The sequence below is a fragment of the Myotis davidii genome, unplaced genomic scaffold (genome assembly GCF_000327345.1).
Source record: "Myotis davidii unplaced genomic scaffold, ASM32734v1 scaffold6, whole genome shotgun sequence".
In the NCBI taxonomy this organism is placed as follows: Eukaryota; Metazoa; Chordata; class Mammalia; order Chiroptera; family Vespertilionidae; genus Myotis; species Myotis davidii.
Window position 1 is genome coordinate 3,658,336 of NW_006383011.1, and position 19,663 is coordinate 3,677,998.

The following is a 19,663-nucleotide window of genomic DNA, read 5'->3' on the forward strand; positions in this document are numbered from 1 at the left end:
AGTCTAAGGCATCCATCACTTGCAAACATTAGTCTTTGGCAAATGTACATCTTGAGCTGCTCTGTTTAAATAAGACAAAGAGGTCCTTTTCCAGAAGTAACACCCCCCCAGAGTTAATTTTTTTTTACTCCTTGTACCTGCTTTGATTAAAAGTGTAGATTTTCACACGACAGTGACTGTACTTCTGTAGTATTTTTTTTGTATCTTCATCCGTGTTAAAAGAGTTCATTAGAACAAGAGGAACATCTGTATTGTAGGTTTTATTCAAATGCTAGGGAGGAAAATGACAATCAGATTATCCAGACTTTTCTTTTGCATAAAGGTATAAAATTAATCTTATTAATCACAAAACGTACAAAACATTGTAGCCGAGTATATTATTTTGAAAAAAATAACTTCTTAGTATAAGCCATTTTGATAAGCAATTCACCATTACGTGCTCATTCAATTGCAACTCTTTGAGACAAACTATTGTCTACATTTTGCAGATGGTAAACTGAGGCCCAGAGATGTGGCAGGTCAGCAGTAGAGCAGGGACACCTTCCTCCCTACCACAGTCTGACTCGAGCTGTGTGCCCAGCCAGAGGGCCCTATGACCTCAGCAAATACTGACTAAGCATTTAGTGTGTGTCCAGAGCACTGTGGGGGTGAAAGTACAAATGGTACAAAGACATGGCTCCCTGTTCTCAGGATTATGTCAGGAGTTGTGAATCATACCCCAACTGAAATCTTTTCAATCTCTGGAAAGAGCTAAGAGGCAACACAGAGTGGAAAGATAACAAGGTCTTAGAATTCAGACTGTCCATTCTGTACCTACTAACTACCTGGGGAACCCTGGGCAAGTAAATCAACTTCTTTGTGCCTTGGTTTCATCTATAAAATGGGGATGATGACAGTACTTATCTAACAGAGTTGTTGAGAGGAACAAATGAGTCAATTCATGTAAAGAGCTCAGAATAATACTTAGTGTACAGTACATGCTGGATAAATGTTAGCCACTGCTACTGCTATTATTACTGTGGTTGCCAGCACTATATTAGAAAATAGGGATAAAGAGATGAAAAAAGGCCACTGCCCGCAAATAGCTTATGGTCTGTGATTAATGACTTTATAGTAAGAGAGAAATCAAGAATAGTTCTTAGCCCATGGCATCTAACCAATATGTGAAATTCTCCCAAGCCTCCCCAAAGGGGGTTAATAAAGCTCTATCATCCCAGCTGTGATGAAGGCTGCCACTAGAAAGGGGGGAGGGAGAAGGGGACATCAAAGGGAATCCAAACAGTAGATCCAGAGATTTCAGCAATCACAAATGCTATTTAAAGATCAAAAGTTTTTACATCACCCTAGGGATGTGCCCTAAGGAACACCAAACCTTTTTATATATGAAAATAGAGACTAAAGATAGCAAGCTCCCCGACTAGCTCAAATCCACATCTGTTACTTTATAAAGTAATGCTTATAATACTTAAGAACTAAAAACAATTTTAGTGGCTTGTGAGAAAGGTGAAATGTTACTCACTTCAATTTGCTTAACCGTCAGATCCAAAAAGGTATTCTCATTCCTCACACCAATCAGACTTTTCGGACCTTTGCAGCCCATGCTGGTTCCCAAACCGCCATTGAGTTTTACCACCACCAGCTTATTCAGCACAGAAGACACATTATCAGGTAAGCCCCTGGCCTTTATCTTTTCATAGGGTTGAATCTAAAATTAAAAACAAAAAATTACAGAAGTAATTCCTTCAGCTTTCTGAAAGGTTAAACCAAACCAATCCCAGGGTTATTTCCAGGCTTCCTGCAAGAGTTTTGCTTTCTTGCCCTGGCTGATTTGGCTCAGTGGATGGAGCGTCGGCCTGAGGGCCGAAGGGTCCCGGGTTCAATTCTGGTCAAGGGCACATGGCCTGGGTTGTGGGCTTAATCCCCAATAAGGGGTGTGCAATGATTCTCTCTTATCATTGATGTTTCTATTTCTCTCTCCCTCTTCCTTCCTCTCTGAAATCAATAAAAATGTTTTTAAAAAAAGTTTTGCTTTCTTTGTGGAAAGTTACAGCTATATTTCCCATACAGGCCCTTCTGATTCAAAAGCAAATACTGGCAACATCCCTGGCACACAGAAGTAGTTCAGTGGTTCATTTACAATGGAGTACCAGAAGGGGGAAAGTTACAATCCACAAATATTTGGCTGGCTGGTGAGAACATGTAGTCCTCTCAGACTACCTTCAGAAACTCAGAATTCCCAATCTGCATCAACATAACAAATGGGAGACACAAAATTCATCAAGCCTATAAATATTTCTGGCATACAACAGATCTACTTCAATTCCAGAGAAGTTTATATATGACCACACATTGCTCCTTCTTCCAAAGGAGACAAAAACCAAAATCAAAATATTCCTTGCCATTCTCCTCCATTCAGTCCCAAGTTTGTCCTTCAGCAGATCAATGGATAAAACAAAATGTGATATATACATAAAATGGAATATTATTCAGCATTAAAAAGGAAGAAAATTCGGGCACATGGACAAACCTTATTAAGTGAAATAAGTGGTCATAAAAAGACAAATGCTTGTACAACTCTATTTATATAAGGCACCTATAGTCAGATTCATATAGACAGAAAGTAGAAGGGTGATTACCAAGGATTGCCAGTAGGGAGAATTGGGAAGTTTTTGTTTAACGGGTACAGAGTTTTAATTTTGCAAGATCAAAGAGTTCTAGAGATTGGTTGTGCAACAATGTGAATGTATTTCACACTTGCTTAAGAATGTATGCTTAAGAAACTTTAAAGGTGATTTTAAAAAGATTGTTCCTATACATAAAGATTAGAAAATAAAACTGATTAAAAATATGTCTTTTATAATACCATCAAAAATAGCAAATAGCAAATACTTAGGAATACATCTAACAAAAGATATGCAAGCGTTCTATATGGAACACTATAAAACACTTTTGAGAAAACTTAAAAGACAAAATCAGATGTATTTATCATGTTTATAAATTAGAAGACTTACCAATATAAAGACGTCAGTTTTCCTCAAACTGATCAATGCAATTCGAATCAGAATCTCAAGAATTTCTTTGTGTGAAAACTGACAAGCCAATTTAAAGTGTGTATGATTATGCAAAGGGCCAGGAATAGTCAACATATTCTCAAAGTTGGGAGAACCAGATTTACAACATTCTTTTTTTTAAATTATAAATATACTTAGCATAAAAGTTGCCATCTTAACCATTTTAAGTATATAGTTCAATAGTATTAAGTATGTTCACATTATTGTGCAATGTCCAGAACTCTTTTTTTCATCTAGCAAAATTGGAACGATATTCATTTAGAAACAAGGCACATTCTTTCCCTCCTCCACCCATCTCCTGGCAATCACACTTGTACTTTTTCCCTCTGTGAGTTTGACTACTCTACATACCTCATAAAAGTGGAATCACACAGCATTTGTCTTTTTGTGACTTACTTATTTCACTTAGCCTAATGTCCTCAAGATTCATTTTGCATTCTCTTTTTTAAGTGGCTTATATATTTGAGGATGTCCCCAAATAATGCAGTTTTTTCCAGAAGAAGGTCCATGTTTAATAACATTTACTTGTGTGTATAAAGAACTAGTATGAAGGCCTGGAATACAGATATAGGTTGACATTCTATGGCAAATTGAGCCTTAAAAAACTCTTTTATTCCATTTGCAGATATTAAATAGAATATAAGTTCTGAAGTCTTAGCTTAGTAATCAGAAAAACAATTCCCTTTATTTGAATTTAATAAACATAACACCCCCTTAATTTACATTAAAGAATTAAAAGATTAAAAGAGTTAAAAGAATACTACAAACATAAACACAGTTCTAGAAGTATAAATGTAAGAAAATGCTGCTCTTCAGATACATGTGAAAACAATGCAGAATGGCAGGATCTGGTTTCAGACACTGTTCAACACCTGGGCTCTGATTTACTAGTTTCTATGAGGGATGGGCAACTTGTTACTTCAAGATGAAAACTTTACAAAGATGAAAACTTTACAAATATGTAAATAATGTAAAAAGAGATTTCTTCATAATTAAATATGTAGTCAAAAGATCAACAGAATGGCACTTTTTCACTATTACTCTCTTGGCATAATGCTATCCAACAGAACTTTCTACAATTATGGAAACGTCTTGTAATTTGTGGTGGCCACCTGTGGCTATTGAGCACTTGAAATGTAGCTACTGGAACTAAAGTTTTAAATTTATTTAAAATTAATGTAAATCAACATAGTGGCATCTGTGGTTCTAAATGGTTAACTAAAAAGAAAATGTATCAGAATTATGTTTCAATTTATTTTAAAATATTTTAAAATTTTATTTTTGAGAGAGAGAGAGAGAGAGATTTGTTGTTCCACTTATTTATTCATTCATTGATTGCTTCTTGTATGTGCCTGACCTGGGATGAAACCCACAACCTTGGCACATTGGGTTGAACGCCAACCATACCTGGCCAGGGCTTGTTTCCATTCATTTTAATAAAACTCTGCCAGAACCTTTTTTTGTTCAATATAATCTTTTTCACTTTAATAACACTAATATCCCATCACAAAACAGTCAACAAACATATAAAAAGATGAGCATTTCTGATTATTCCTTATTCTCATGAGTCAACATTCCAATTATACAACAGTGCCTAGTAGTGCATCCTATTCTATATAATAAAAGACTAATATGCAAATCGACCGAACAGCGGAATGACCAGTCACTATGGCGCGCACTGACCACCAGGGGGCAGATGCTCAGCGCAGAAGCTGCCGCCTGGTGGTCAGTGTGCTGCCACAGGGGGAGCACCGCTCAGCGACCTTTTTAACTCACAGCTGGCGAGTACAGCCGTGGTGGCGGGAGCCTCTCCCACCTCTACAGCAGCACTAAGGATGTCCGACTGCGACTGCGAGATGTCTGACTGCTGGCTTAGGGGGATTGGGCCTAAGCTGGCAGGCAGACATCCCCCAAGGGTCCCGGACTGCAAGAGGGCGTAGGCCGAGCTGAGGGACACTTCCCCCTGCTCCCCCTACCCAGTGCACGAATCTCATTCACTGGGCCTCTAGTTGTAATATAATGCAGTTTTTATTAAGGATGCACCGATGGTTAACTTCAGTCTCAGAATTTCACCAAATAATCTGTATTCAGCTTCAGCCTAAGCCTCAGGAAGACCAAATGCCAACTCCTACACTTAAACACCATTTCTGAGGAGAGAACTATGGAGGGAAAGGGAGTAAGAGTCACAAGGTGTATGGCAACAAGATACAATGAGGGAAGACATGTCCAGACTGGCAGGTTAGTGTTGCTGTTAGAAGCCTTCACTGGAGGTCTTTCACATGTTTGGGGACTTAACACAAACACACACACACACACACCCCACACAAAGGAAGGCACCAATAGTTTGCTTACAGCAAGCCAGGACACTTTTTGTCTAAAGTTTATTATGTATAAAATTTAGTGGTAAGCACAACTTTCTATCACATAAATTACCCTATATGCCAACAGAAGTTCTTGCTGTTCGTCATGCTGTTCACATCCTCACCAGGAGCCTCACAAAGCAATCCCTCAGACCTCAGTTTAGTTCCATAAGCCACGGGTATCTGTGTTAGTTGCTTGGCAACAGCTGAAGTTAACACTAGACACACCTAGTGACAGAGACATTTTTTGACCTGCTCTTCACTTCGTGGCTCCCTAAGGAGAATGACAAAGACATCTATTCAGACAAAGATGGATGGTGTTTGGAGACAACAGGGAGTACCATGCACGGCCTGTTATGTGCTCAACTTTACTCTGAATCCGTTAGTGAATTACTAGTTCGATCTTTGTGTTTCAATCCTAATCACTCTGTTTCTTTCTTCCAGACATGAATAGAATTCAGTGTTCAGAGAGTTCTAGTACGACTAAATATACAGTAGGGCACCTTTATAGGTGAGCTGGGGAGACCCCATGAGGCTCCCTGCAAAATGTGCAAGGCTAGGCCACTCTTATTCTCTTCTCACTGGGATAAAAGAATTGGTCAAATATCCAACTTCCTCTGGGGAATGAACAAAAGTAAGTAGTTGGCAACCTATTTAAGAACAAAACTTAAACAACGTTCTGCCCTCTAGGACGTCAATCAAGTTTTTCTGCAGAAGCTGATTTTTTAAAAGCTCTTAAGAACTGCCTGCCATGATCTGTTTCTTGCCAAGTCTGTTCACAACTTAGTTTCCAGTTAGAAGAAAAGCTGAATTCATCACACAGTCATGGACACACTGTTCCCATTAGCAATAGTATAACCCAGTTCTTGGTAGTATATTTGTGCTATTCCTGGAGATGATGCCAAACAGCCCAAACAAGCTAACAGTACCTGCCCTGTTACGATTCACAAGGGTATGTTTATTGCAATCTGAAAGGTTGTGTGGTTTTTTTTTTTTTTTCAACAAAAATGCTTGCTGGAAAAAATGATCTGTGTAAGTAGAAAAACAGATTTAGAATGACACTCCATATGTACAGGAAGTGTCCCGAGAACATGGGCTTATTCACTCAACCCTTTCTGCAGTATCTTGAGTGCCAATTTCTGTGCTAGGCATATTGTTTCATTTCACATTCCTAAAGGTAACAACCACAATCTGGTTTGTTTGAAAGCTTCTAGAGATTAATTTAATGACAGTAAAGTCATACCTAGACTAGGGATCTTTTTTTTCCCATTAAGGGAAAGCTGACAAATCATGTACATTGTCACATGGTCCACCAACAAGTTCATCAACATCCTTTCAACCACTAAGCTGAGCTAAACTCGTATTTCACAAAGCAAATAAAAACCATCATATACATAGGTCCTCAAGACCTTCCTGCATCTCCGTATTTGCTTCTTCCCGTCCTCTGGTTATAAGAAGAGCTGTCTCCCACCCTAGTGCCCACCTCAAGAACCTCATTTCTTCAATCATCCAGTCTCATCTTCAGTCTTTCCCTCTCCATTCCTTTCCATCTGCATGAACATATTCAAATATTTGCCATAGGAAAATCAAGGAAAACAGCGACATGTACTCACTCATTCCTTCCAACACCCACATCCTTTTTTTCCTCCATATTAGAGGCAAAACTTCTTGACAAAAATTACTACATTCACCTCTACTTCTTCACCTCCGTTTTACACTCCCTTCACTCAGTACAATCTAATTTTTTCCATCATTCAATAAATTGCTCTTAACAAGGTTGTCAACATCCTTGGAACTGATAAATCCTATCCATACATTAATATTTCTCTTACTTGCACTCTCAGCTGCATTTAACATAATTGAATACTCCCTAAATTTTAAAATGCTCTTTTCCCTTGACTTGTGAAACACCACACTCTATTTTCCTCCTCTTCTGCCTGATCCTTTTCAAGCCCATCCTAAGTAGACCTCCTTGTTCCTGGCAATCTGCTCCAATCCCATGGCTCCAATCACTCCTGTCTCCTGGGCACCAAGACACACTCAGCTGCTAAACCAGGAGCCTACTCACACCTGATCAGCGATCAAGTCCTATGAGTCTTGCCATCAGTCAGCACCCTGTTTAGCTCTTACCTGTGTTAATGCAGCAGCCTCTTTACCCTCTACCTTGCAGGTGGGCAATCTTTTTAAAAAGAGAACTTGAACTTGTTTCTCTGCTTATTACACCATACAACACACACACACACACAAAGACATCGACATGGCATAGCAGTTATTAGCTGCCTATACCATCATTTTTCCCTTCCATTTTAGAATCCCAATTTTCAGCTGGGCACATCACCATTCCAAATAAAAGACTACATTACCCAGCCTCCCTGTAGCTATTTGTGCCAAAGTTCTGATCAGTATGATTAACTGGAAGGGAGTTGAAAGAATTCCAGGAAGTTTCTGTGAAACTGTAGGGGATGTACCCTTCTTCCTTCTTCCTGCTGTTTGGAATGGAGACATGATGACTAAAGTTCACTTAGGTGGCCATCTGGGAGATCATGAGGAGATACACTAAGGAAAAAAGAGTGGCAAGACAGAGAAGCCCAGGCTCCTGATGACCACCAAGCTGTCATACTAGCTCTGGGTTGTCTCTGTCCGAATTTATTTTGTTATTTTGAATTTCACTATTAAATATAATGGAATCTAATCCTAAATGGAAGACACAGCTTTCAAGGTCCTTAATGATTTAGCCCTTTTGCCTTTCACTCCTTTCTCTCCTATCCCCAACACACTGTGCTCCAGAAACACAGGTAAGCACTCTAAGATGCCACATCTCATTTGCAGTCCTCTGCACTTTTCCCCCTCATGCAACCTCACTTCACCAATGACCATTTCTTCATCCTCCACATCTCAGGTCAGACCAGGGACTCTCAGGCTTTATGAGCTATCAGGCACTTGTAAAAATCAGAAGCTAATAGACGCTCTTTCGGAAAACTGATCCCCCAAAAAACATTCTGCATACAATTTACTTCACTGCAATAGAAATTTCATTCACAGAACATAAAAATAATCTTTATAAGAGATGACATTTTCCAGTGAAAGTTAATATGCAAATAAAGCAAAAAGTAAACTTTAACTCTCTTCAAACTGAATTTCTCTATGGCAAATATTTGGTTTGAGTAAGTTGACACAGTGATTTAATTTGAGATGATTACCTGCATGCCATTCCGTTTTGACTTTTCTTTTAAATGATCACAAGTACTGAAAACCTCAACTCTCTCCAAGGCAAGCTGTCAGTGAATGCAGGCTTGTGCTAGGAACACCAGAACTCTCCAAGTCTGTGAGAGCACAAAGGCTCACACTGCCTGTGTCTTCAAAATCAGTGCATCCTTGGTGAAGTCTGCATCACTCATGCAGGACTGCACCATCTTCAATGCAAGGCTCACAGATGGGGAGGGGATGCACTACACTGGTAGGCAGCTCTCTCACGCTCCTCTGCAGCAGGAGGACCAGAAGGGCTGACTGGTATCACAGATATTACCTGTGCACTGAGCACCAAGACTTCTCTCCAGCACAAGTGTTGCCTGGCTTAGAAACTTTTATCAGTTTAAAAACATTTTCAGAAGAGGTTCATTAGTAATTCTTTGAGGAGATGAGTGGACACATAAACCAGCAGGATGCAAACCAGTAGTTGGCTGCCCTGATAAATGTTTGAAATTGCAAAGACATGCCAAGGGGATTGATGTAGCTCCTGTTTCCTCCATGACCTGATTCAGATCACTGTAATAAACTATTTCAATTCCAGTGTGAATGGTATCCTTTGATGGAAAGACTGCCCCCCAAATGAATGAGGCAGCACAGTACAGTAGCTGAGTACAGGCTTTAATGCTAGGCTGCCTGGGTTTGAATCTTCGGCTCTACTGCTCATTACGGCAGATTATTAACTGCTCCAAGCCTTTTTCATTTACTTCATGAATTTCTTATGAGGATAAATCACATAATGCATATAGGGTGCTAAAGAATGTGTGTGGCCCACAGTAAGACTTCAGAAGTTTGCTGGTGTTACCACTATATCACTGATTCAGACACACTCTCTTACCTACCCTTGCCCACCACATTTTAGCATTTCTGAAACCAGGATGCATCACACAACCAATGGGATCCTAAAATTAATTGGTTGCACTTTTTTTCTTCCTTAGTGGTACAAAAAAGGTGCAACTTATAATCAACAGCATAAATTTGATAAAATATGGTACTGAATTTTTCTTTCTGCTCCAAGTCACAAAGCAGCTTAATGATCTATCAGGTGTTGGTTTCACCCAGTCTCTCTCTAGTCATATGTAGCTTGAGAATAATTTAAACAGATACCAACACATTATAGTCTGTGAAACAATCAGGCCTGCCACGTGTTTTCATAGTGTCACTGGAACACACACTCTCATTAGTGTACATGTTGTCTACGGCTGCCTTCTGCATAGCCTCAAAGCCTAAAATATTTACTAACTGGACCTTTACAGAAAAGGTCTGTAAATCCTAGTTTAAGACAGTATTCTGAGATGAGAAAAATGCAAGTTTTAATAATATTTCTGCCTTTTCAAACTATGCTTCTAAAATGGTTCTATATACTGCCTGAGGACCTCACAGGATGGTCTCAGAGAACAGGATCTCCCTTAGGCTATGCTGGCTTCATGCTTCCACTGGCAAGAACACTGCCAAATAACAATCTCCCGGGCTTTTGTACCTTCTTATATTTGTCCAGGAAAGTAAAACTACAGCAGTGTAATTGGTAGCAGAACTCGGGGAATTTTCAGAACAGTAAGAAAACCTAGATTAAGAGGAAAAGTCTTTTATCCACTTTTATGAGGTATCTAGAGTAGTCAAATTCATTGAGACAAGAAAGCAGAATGTTGGCTGCCAAGATGGGGGTAAGAGGAAATGGAATTGTTTAAAAGGGTATAGAGTTTGGATTTTGCAAGATTTTTCGAAAAAGTTCTGGAAATTGGTTGCACAACAGTGTGAATATATTTAACATCATTGTTTTGAGTTCAAAAGGAAAATTCTATCAGCATTTTCATTAATTATTTTGTGCTTCTTTGGACACAGCAGGAAGTTTAAAAATGGGATATAGGTAACAAAATCATCTTGGACAGCTATACAATGTTTCTGGTTTAAAATGGTATATCTGCAACGTTTCTATAAAGAAAACTATTCTAAAATTAAGTTTATTTTAAAACTCATGAAATAAATTGCTTCTCACTTATTCCATTATTACAGCATTTTATTTCTTACTCTTGAAGTTCCATTCTTACTGCCCTGCCATTAAAAATTGTAGCAACCTCCCAAATGCTGAGATATAAAATTATAATACTCCCATTACAATGGTGTACTTTAAACCTGGTAAACTAGAGAGGAGATGACAATAAAAGCATTGGCAGAAAACCCAAATGACAAAAACAAGAAACTAAAAGCAGGGCGGTTACAGATGGTAAATGATCCTACAAAGTAAAAGATAACTATGAAGAGAAGGTGCTAACTGCTCCTTAAACCTTACTGTGCTCTAAAATTCTTTATAGAAATTCTAGAAGTACAAAGACTTTGGGATATTTTTTAACTGCAAAAGGCAAAACAGGTTACAAATAGATGGCAACAACCAAAAATTCAAACACTACAAAAGGTAAATATTCATCACCATTTTATAGAAGTCAGCAGTTTTAACTAATAAAATTAGTCAACCATGTGAGGCATGTGGACCATATCCTTATCAGCCAAGGTAGTAGTCTTCAAAGAACATTCCCGTTCAGCATGGATTAGAAAGGACAAAGGTAAATGACCCAGGGAATTGGAGAAGAGTTCAAATAGAAGAGATGGGAGGGTCCAAAACCCAACCTACTTACGTGACTAGGACTAGCTCTTTACTGAAATCACATCTTGAGTTTCTCCTACAAGCCAACCCTCCTTTCATCTAACTGTGAACAAAAGAGGCTTCAAAATAACTGATACTCCCAAATTCCTTAAAAATAAAACTGAAGCTTCTAACATCATCCTGTTTATGCTGTAAACTAGCTTTAAACTCTGTGGTACTAAATAGCCAATGACTAAAGTACATTGTTAGCTTAATTATGTCATTCACATTATTGGGGCAGCTTTGGAAAAAATGGAAGTGGGGGAAGGAGGAAAAGACCAGAGGCTATAAAAAAAAGGTCTATGGAAGGTTAAGGGGCAGGTGTGTGTGTGTGTGTGTGTGTGTGGAGGGAGGGTGGAGACAGGAGATAAAAGTAAAGAGGAAGGCCAGGTGACATAAAACTAAGGGTGGAGGCTGAGCTTTTCCCTTTTGAGATGTCTGAATGAAGCAAAAGCAGTATTTCAGAAAGATATATATTTGCTTAGCTTGTGTGTTTAAGGGAAGACGGAAATGGGAACCAGAGCCTTGTAAGGATTTAAGAAGAAGCATAATTTAAAGCTGCACAGGGAAGAATTGGGATGAAAGAAAAGGTCTACATCTTGATCGTGATGGTAGTTAAATGACTGTATGCATTTGCTAGAACTCATAAAACTATACACTAAAAAGGATAAATTTTATTATACTTAAATTATATCTCAATAAGCCTGACATTTTAAAAAGCTATTAACAGCTAAAATGCTGATTAATCTATAAGGTTTGTTTATCACAATGTAAAACAACAAACACAAAAAACAAGAATAAGTATTTTTAAACTATTTGGGTTGATGTTTTACAATACTGAAAATCTAACCAAACTGTGGTATATAATGAAGCATGCTTTTTATTAAATTCCATTCCAGTCTTCCACCATTAGTGTTTCTCTTAAATGGAAAGTGTAGTTTCTGACATCTCTCCAGTGTAGCCTCAGTGAACAGGAGGTACAATGGCAGGCAAGTGACTCAGCATCTGGCGCTACACTTGGAGAAGCAGGCACATCCACCATATGCTCCACAACTAGAAAACAAGCTACATGCTGTAAGCCTATTCTTTCTAGACTCCTACTATTCTCGAAGCTTTTTTCCCCTCTTTATTTTCCTCCCATCCTCAGAGAAGTCTTGCCTTAAGGTTAACCCCAGGAGTCTACCTTAATACCAGAAAGTCTTACTTCTACCCCATGCCAGTTAGATGCTTCCACAGCACCCCATGGACTGCTTATCATGCTGTTCTATAGATAGCTGTTTCTGAGTCCATTTTCTCTACAAACTGGAAGCCAAAATGCTGAAGAGGGACCAAGACTGATTTTTGTAGCCCCTGCACCAAGCTAGTGCCTTGTAGAGGCAAGGCATCCTGTAACTGTTTCTTCAATGAGACTCTAAGACAGTACTTAACCTTTACAGGTTATGAGCCCCTTTGAGAATCTGATGAAAGTCAGGGAATCTGCTCTGAAAAATATGTACATTTATACAAAGTTTTACTTATAATTTCAAGAAATCTATGAAGGACCTAAAATCCCTGCAGAGATTTCCCCAGCTAAGACACCTGGTGTAAACATTCCAGTTTCATTCTATACAAGGGGAGAAACAGAGAGTCAGCTAGCTGTCCACATGTGATCTAAAATAAGGAAAAGGACTTAATAAAACATCCCCAAGGAATTACAGGGCAGAAAGGATTAGAATTAGAGGTAGACATGGGCCATCCATCTTATATAAAATTTTCTCAGTGTCAACATTACAAGTTCATGGCTTTTTAAAATAAAGATAAGGGAAATTCCCTAACAGTTATACCACAAATGAAGATGTGGGACAGGAGAACCTCACAAACATGTTTTTCTCACCCAATTATAAGACACAAGATACCTACATCAAAGATGCACATGGAGAGTATAATACTAAAATAACCTGTATTATAGCACGAGCCATGGTCCAAAAAGACTCTGTAGGATGGGGGTTGTGGAGGAGGGAATGGTAGTATGTTCAAAGAGTGGTACTACCACAAATACTCATACTAAAATTTTGCCAAGAGCTCAACTCTGTGGCACTAGACTGTCCCCTACAGTGGACACAAGGGCAGTGGTTAGAGACCTTGGTCCAACATTACCCAGGTCTCTCGAAGTCAGTCATGAAACTGACATTAAAGAAGCCATGTATTTACTATTTGTAAAGTGAAATAATAAATAACTAACCAGAATGGAATTAAAAATCACAGACTTGTGGTCAGTCTCCTTTGGCATGTCCTCTTCCTAAAATAAAGGTCCTATATATATAAAGGCACGTGTGAAGAAAGGTAGTCCTGGGGAAAACTAAAGACTGTTCAATTCACTGTGGAATCAAAAGGTAGGAAATTAGATTTGGCAATATTTGCTAAATTAATATTAGTTTATTTGCTTAGATTAGTAAATCTATATATTATAATTTTAAAACTTTATGTCAAGGATAAGACTCTTGTATCCAGCAATGTTCTTAGGGCAATTTTCTTAAATGCCACTATTTCCTTTTTGTAGAAAATGTTTACATTTGGGACCTCACTTTATCTTCACACACACAAAAAAACAAGTCTCTAATGGCTTTAGCATTAGCTGACTGCAGCTGGAAGTCTTCACCATGCTCTGAGCAAACCATCCTGTGTCACATCATGTCAGATCCTTGCCCAAATTGCCTCCAATGAGTCTTTCAAAAAGATGTGCAAACATTAGCTGAACAATATACTATGATTCATCTTCAAAAAAAAACAAAAACCTGGACAGCGCAGCGGCTCAGCCTCGCAGGGGAGGTCCTTACGACACCAGCACAGCTCGGCGACCCCGGCTTGCTTCGGCCACCATGCCGCATTCTTTCCAGTCAGGAAGTCTGCCTGCTCCTGCAGCGAGCTGCAGACTCTTCTCCAGAGTTCACCTTCCAGCAGCCCTACGACCAGGCCCACCTGCTGGCAGCCATTCCACCTCCTGAGGTCCTCAACCCCACGGCCTCACTGCCCACACTCATCTGGGACTCTCTCCTGGCACCACAAGCCAAGCCAATTGGCTGGGCCTCCCTTCTACCCCAGGAGATCCCCAAGGTTGTTAAGCTGACCTCCCTGTTTTACGAGGACAGTAGGAAAGGCTCCCAGCCGCCCAGCCCACCCTCACCAGCCCCTTCCTCCTTCTCTTCCACCTCAGCCTCTTCCCTGGAGGCCGATGGTTATGCTGCCTTCCCGGGCTTGGGCCCATTGCCCAAGCAGCTGTCTGGACTCTCAGGGGCCAAGGACCCCTAGTCTTGCAAGGCCTTCAACTGCAAATACTTCAACAAGGAATACATCATCCTGGGTGCCCTCAGGATGCACATGCGAAGCCACACCCTGTCCTGCGTCTGTGGCACCTGCGGGAAGGCCTTCTCCAGGCCCTGGCTGCTATAGGGCCATGTCCGGACCCACACCGGGGAGAAGCCCTTCTTCTGCTCCCACTGCAACCGTGCTTTTGCTGACCGCTCCAATCTGCGGGCCCACCTCCAGACCCACTCAGATGTCAAGAAGTACCAGTACAAGACGTGCTCCCTCACCTCCTCCCGCATGTTCCTGCTCCACAAACACCAAGAGTCAGGCTGCTCAGGGGACCCCTCCGCTGCCCCCTTCGGCTGCTTCTGCCTCTCCAGACCCTCCCCCTGCAGCGGCCTCCCCCAACTCTGGAAGGAAGGACTCCTGCATCCTTCATACCGCTGTGGAATTCCCTTCTGAGCTCCCCTTTTGGCTGTTGTAGCTTCACAGGGCACTGAGGACCATTTTCCAGTGTGTCTGCTTGGGGGGCCTCGGTTGGCTCTGTGGACGGCTGATGGGAGGGTGGCCCCTTCTGGCAGCCACTGCTCCCCAGCGAGCGTTCTGGAGTTGGCCTTGATGTGTGGGCTTGTGTATCCAAAACTGTTTGGATACAGCTGCTTTGAGCTACAGGACAAGAGCCAACAGACTGATAGAGGCTCCCACCCTAGAAACCCTCAGGTCACCTCTCCAGGAGGTGTAACTGCAGCGATCCACCCCCGGGCTGTCCACGGGGCCTGCAGGGCGGTCTCTGACACAAGGACATGTCTAGACCGCTTCCGCCCAACCAATGTGTCTTCCAGAACTATTTTCAGGGACCCAACAGGTGGGCCCAGGAGGAAGATGTTTACATTTTTTTAAAAGGTACACTGGTATTTATATTGCAAGCAACATTTTGTACTAAGGAAGCATTTTGTATAGTTATATGTACAGTTTATTGATATTTAATAAAGCGGTTAATTTATATGTAAAAAAAAAGGAAAAAAAAAGAAAACCTGTGTATTTTTACTCTGCACATGTACACTGTAACTTTCTCAGAATGCTTTGTCATTTAAACATACATATTTCAATGTTTTTGTACTGATAGACTAAGAATACAAAAAGCTCTCAGTTATTTTATGAATAAAAACAAAAATATCTGTTGAAGCTAAACACCATATTGGTATGATATTCTGTATGCCAATTCTCTGCCTCACTTAAAAAAAAAGAGTTGATCAATATAACTCCTTCACCCCTTTAAAGTAAACAAGAACAATGACAATCATAAGTCACCTGGGAACTTGTGCTCCTAATTAAATGAAAAGGCCTTCTTTAGAGAACATTTTTTTCACATAAATGAGACTGTACTTTATTATCACCAGAGGTCACTGCCAGCCAGGTGATAACAGGTTTTAAGTTAGGGCTTAAAAGAACCTGTTAGCCTCAGTACTTTCTTGAGCAGCCTCTACAACCCCTCACCTCTTTTATCTATTTCCCATCCTTCCCAATCCCCAACGGGTAAGCTCAAACACTGCACATGACCAGGAACAAGACACTCTCACAGCCTCTCTAGAAAACAATGAAGCTGTCATATGAAGGTGTATATGCTGACTTGGTTGTCCATGCTCTAGTCTAAAACACTGACCTTATTTTTGTCTGAAAAGTAATCATCCAAATTGAAAAAAGTAAGTTTTCTGGGGGACCAAAGAAGTAAACTACTAACGATCTTCTGAAAAGAAATACACCTAACATGGGGTCAGCAAACATCTATCTATATAAAACTCTAATATGTAAATAGACCAACGGCAGAACAGCCGGTGGGATGACCGGTAGCTATGACGCACGCTGACCACCAGGGTGCAGACACTCAACGCAGGAGCTACCCCCAGCCCACAGGCCCCGATCATCGGTGGCAGGGGTGTGGAGCCGGCGACCAGGCGGTGCCAGGCCAGCCAAGGTGGGTGCGAGCGGGGGCCCCGATTACCCTGCCAGCTGCCCCACAGATCAGCCCTGATCTTGGCCAGGCCTAGGGACCCTACCTGTGCACAAATTTCGTGCACCTGGCCTCTAGTCTTTCATAAAGGGCTAGAAAGAAAATAGTCTAGATTTTGCAGGCCATGTGGTCTCCATTGCAAATATTCTTCTCTGCCATTGTGGCATTATAACAGCTATAGACAATACATAAATAAATGAGTGTGGTTGTGTTACAATAAAATTTTATTTACAAAACAAGGTGGCCAACTCCTATACAAAAATATAGATCCTGTGTTATGATACTGTTTACATGCACACCTTTGATGCAAGGTTGATGTGAGAAATGTCACTCTAAATGGCTTGCTCTCTTCCTTGTTTGTTGTGCAGAAGCTGTTCAATTGGCTCTCAGTTGTCTCTCAGATGTGTTCTTGGGAGGGAGTGAGGTCAGTGTCCTCCTGTGCCACCATCTTGGTCCCCCCTCTAGATAATCACTTCATTTAAATCATCCATTCAACAACAACACAGGCATACAAACAACTAATACTTAGCATCTGTACATGACCCTACAGACAATAAGAAATCAGATAGTGTGGGAGAGAGGAGGAGGAAAAGAACTTAAATGAAGCCTTACTGTGCATTTGGTAATTTTCCAAAGAATTGCCTCATAGTCAGGGATATTAAGTTTTGAGGTGGTATTAAAGGGAGATTAGACTTCCATAAGTCTTTTGCAGAGCTGGAAAGTTGGGTCTATCAGAAGGCATAATGATGGAAGGCTATCTTTGTAGTTTCAGCATGAGGGAACAGTAAATGCAAAGCCATTCCTGTGTCTGAATATTCCTGGGCTACTCTATTACAGATCCCCTGGGCTACTCTACCCCCAAAGTTAAACAATGTCCTAAATTATCTTACACATTCCTACATATTACTAAAACTTACCGAATCTTCTGGAGGTCTCTGGATTTTTCCCCAATCCACAGAAGGTCCCTTTTCTTGCAAAAATCTATGAAATAGCTTACGAAATCCATCAAGGTCTTTTTTAGTGTGCTATAAAAACAGAAATATATTGGCTCTCAGAATGCTTAATATTTAACAAAAACAGATATATACTGTACACTTAAAATGCCTTTCAATGAAATTTTTAAACTATTAGAACATGGAGCCTTTTTTATCCCCCAATTTCAAACTAAAGCGGGAGGAAAAGCTAATAGGAACCACACTTAAAGGAATCAAGCAAATAATACTCCCCATATCCCACCAGTGTCATGTACTCTGAAAACCATTTGGTCCATGGGAAATCCAAATGGTTCACTGTATTTATTCACTAATATCTTTCTCTGCTTCTTTTCAGTGAAAATATATGCTCACCAAAAGAACAAAAAGAACAAAACACAACTACAAAACATTAAGTACAAATTAAAATATGAAAATGAAAAGAATAATCTATTGATTTGTAAGTAGAAAAGTAAATCTGCCTATTGTGGAATCTCTATTATAGCTGACAAGAAGCATAGTTCTATTAGAACTGGCTCTTTTAAAAAAAAGCATTCAGGATATATGGTTCATGAACATTGGTATCCATTTCTCTACCCAATAATATCAAAACACAAAATAAATAAAGTGTGATTTTGTTCTGTTTAGACTTTAGAAACTTCCTAGAATTAAACAAGAAAAAGACAATGGTTTTATAATAGCTAAATGTTGAAAATTCTTAATTGTTAAGCAATCCTAATTTTTTATGTTCTCATTATATCTTGTGCTTATTTTAAACTGGATGATCAGTAACAGCAACTCAGCATATAGATGAATGAAAGCAAGAAACATTGTAGAGTCCTTACCTCAAACTCATGTGATGGTGCTGTAATGAGTATTTTTTCTAGTTCTTTCTTCACAGATAATTCTAGCTCTTGTCGAATGACCTCTTGGAACTGAGAAGCGCCATCTTGAGACATTGCTTTGCTAAGATCTTAAAACAAAAATATAAAACAACCAACTGAAAAATAAGAAATCCATTTAAATAGCTGCCAAGTTAAAACTTATTTATTTCTGGTTTTCCAGCTAATGAAAAAGGATCAATGCTATAGTCCCATCATCCTCTCACAGAATTTCAGTAGTGTCAACTAGTTAGAACTATATAATCACACTAGAGGCCTGATGTACGAATTTGTGCACCAGTAGAGTCCTTCAGCCGGGCCTGTGGGATTGGGCTGAAACTGGCTCTCCGACATCCGCCAAGGGGTCCTGGATTGCGAGAGGGCACAGGCCAGGCTGAGGGACCCCACTGAGCGGCCTTAGCATATCATTAGCATATTACTCTTTGGTTGAATGGATGACCAGACACTTAGTATATTAGGTTTTTATTATATAGGATGTGATTAAATTTAACTATTTTGCACATCTATATGCTTTACTAGTATATCTTAAATACTAAATAAACACTTTTGGGAAGATGGGGCAGGTGGAAGTAAAAAGATTAATCTTCATTTGAGTACATAATTCCATGTCTACTCATGTTTCCCTCCTAGCCATTAAAACTAGAGTAAAATCAGAACAATTGGGATAATGTGAATAAGGATATGTGTTATGGAACATGCCCTTACTGAACTCTTGCTGCATCATAAGATAATGAAGGGGTCTAGCAATTTTGCAGAAGCAAAAGACTCCTTCTTCCTTCAGGCCACATGAAAAATTTAAGGAATCCCTTCTATTTTAGAAGGAGAGCCACTATAGTTTCATACTCCTTTCTAGAAGAACCCCTTGAGAAATAGATAATGGCAATTCCAAGTTGCTTCTACTTCCTTTGGCATCAAAATTTTAATTTTAAAAAGAGGAGGGCACATGGCTACTTCCCCACTCTGATCCTCAATTTCAGTACTCATCTGTGTCAGACAAGACTACCAGGACTTCTGGCATAGCTGAGCATCTCTGTGACAGTCGGATCTTGCTAAAGGTGACAGAAATGCCTTTTAGATGAAAACAAAAATAGAAAAATACAGAAAAAGAAAACATCCTAGGCTCAAGTATCTCAAGAGAAAAATGCCAACATAGATATTTTACACACTTAAGTATCT

At 39.8% G+C, this 19,663-nt stretch overlaps 1 protein-coding gene and 1 pseudogene across 2 annotated transcripts in view; one reads left to right on the forward strand and one right to left on the reverse strand.

Annotated features, from left to right (window-relative positions):
* The window catches only part of UGP2 (UDP-glucose pyrophosphorylase 2), a 46,714-nt gene that overhangs the window by 12,721 nt on the left and 14,330 nt on the right, over positions 1-19,663 (reverse strand). For both annotated transcript variants that reach the window (XM_006778545.2, XM_006778544.2), the window contains exons 2-5: positions 18,431-18,558; positions 17,532-17,639; positions 1,520-1,705; positions 138-271 (exon numbers count right to left, since the gene is read on the reverse strand). In XM_006778545.2, the coding sequence (XP_006778608.1) occupies positions 138-271; positions 1,520-1,705; positions 17,532-17,639; positions 18,431-18,544 (542 nt within the window). In that variant the 5' untranslated portion in view covers positions 18,545-18,558. The remainder of the gene's footprint in view (positions 1-137; positions 272-1,519; positions 1,706-17,531; positions 17,640-18,430; positions 18,559-19,663) is intronic.
* Positions 12,998-15,274, forward strand: LOC107181614 (annotated as a pseudogene).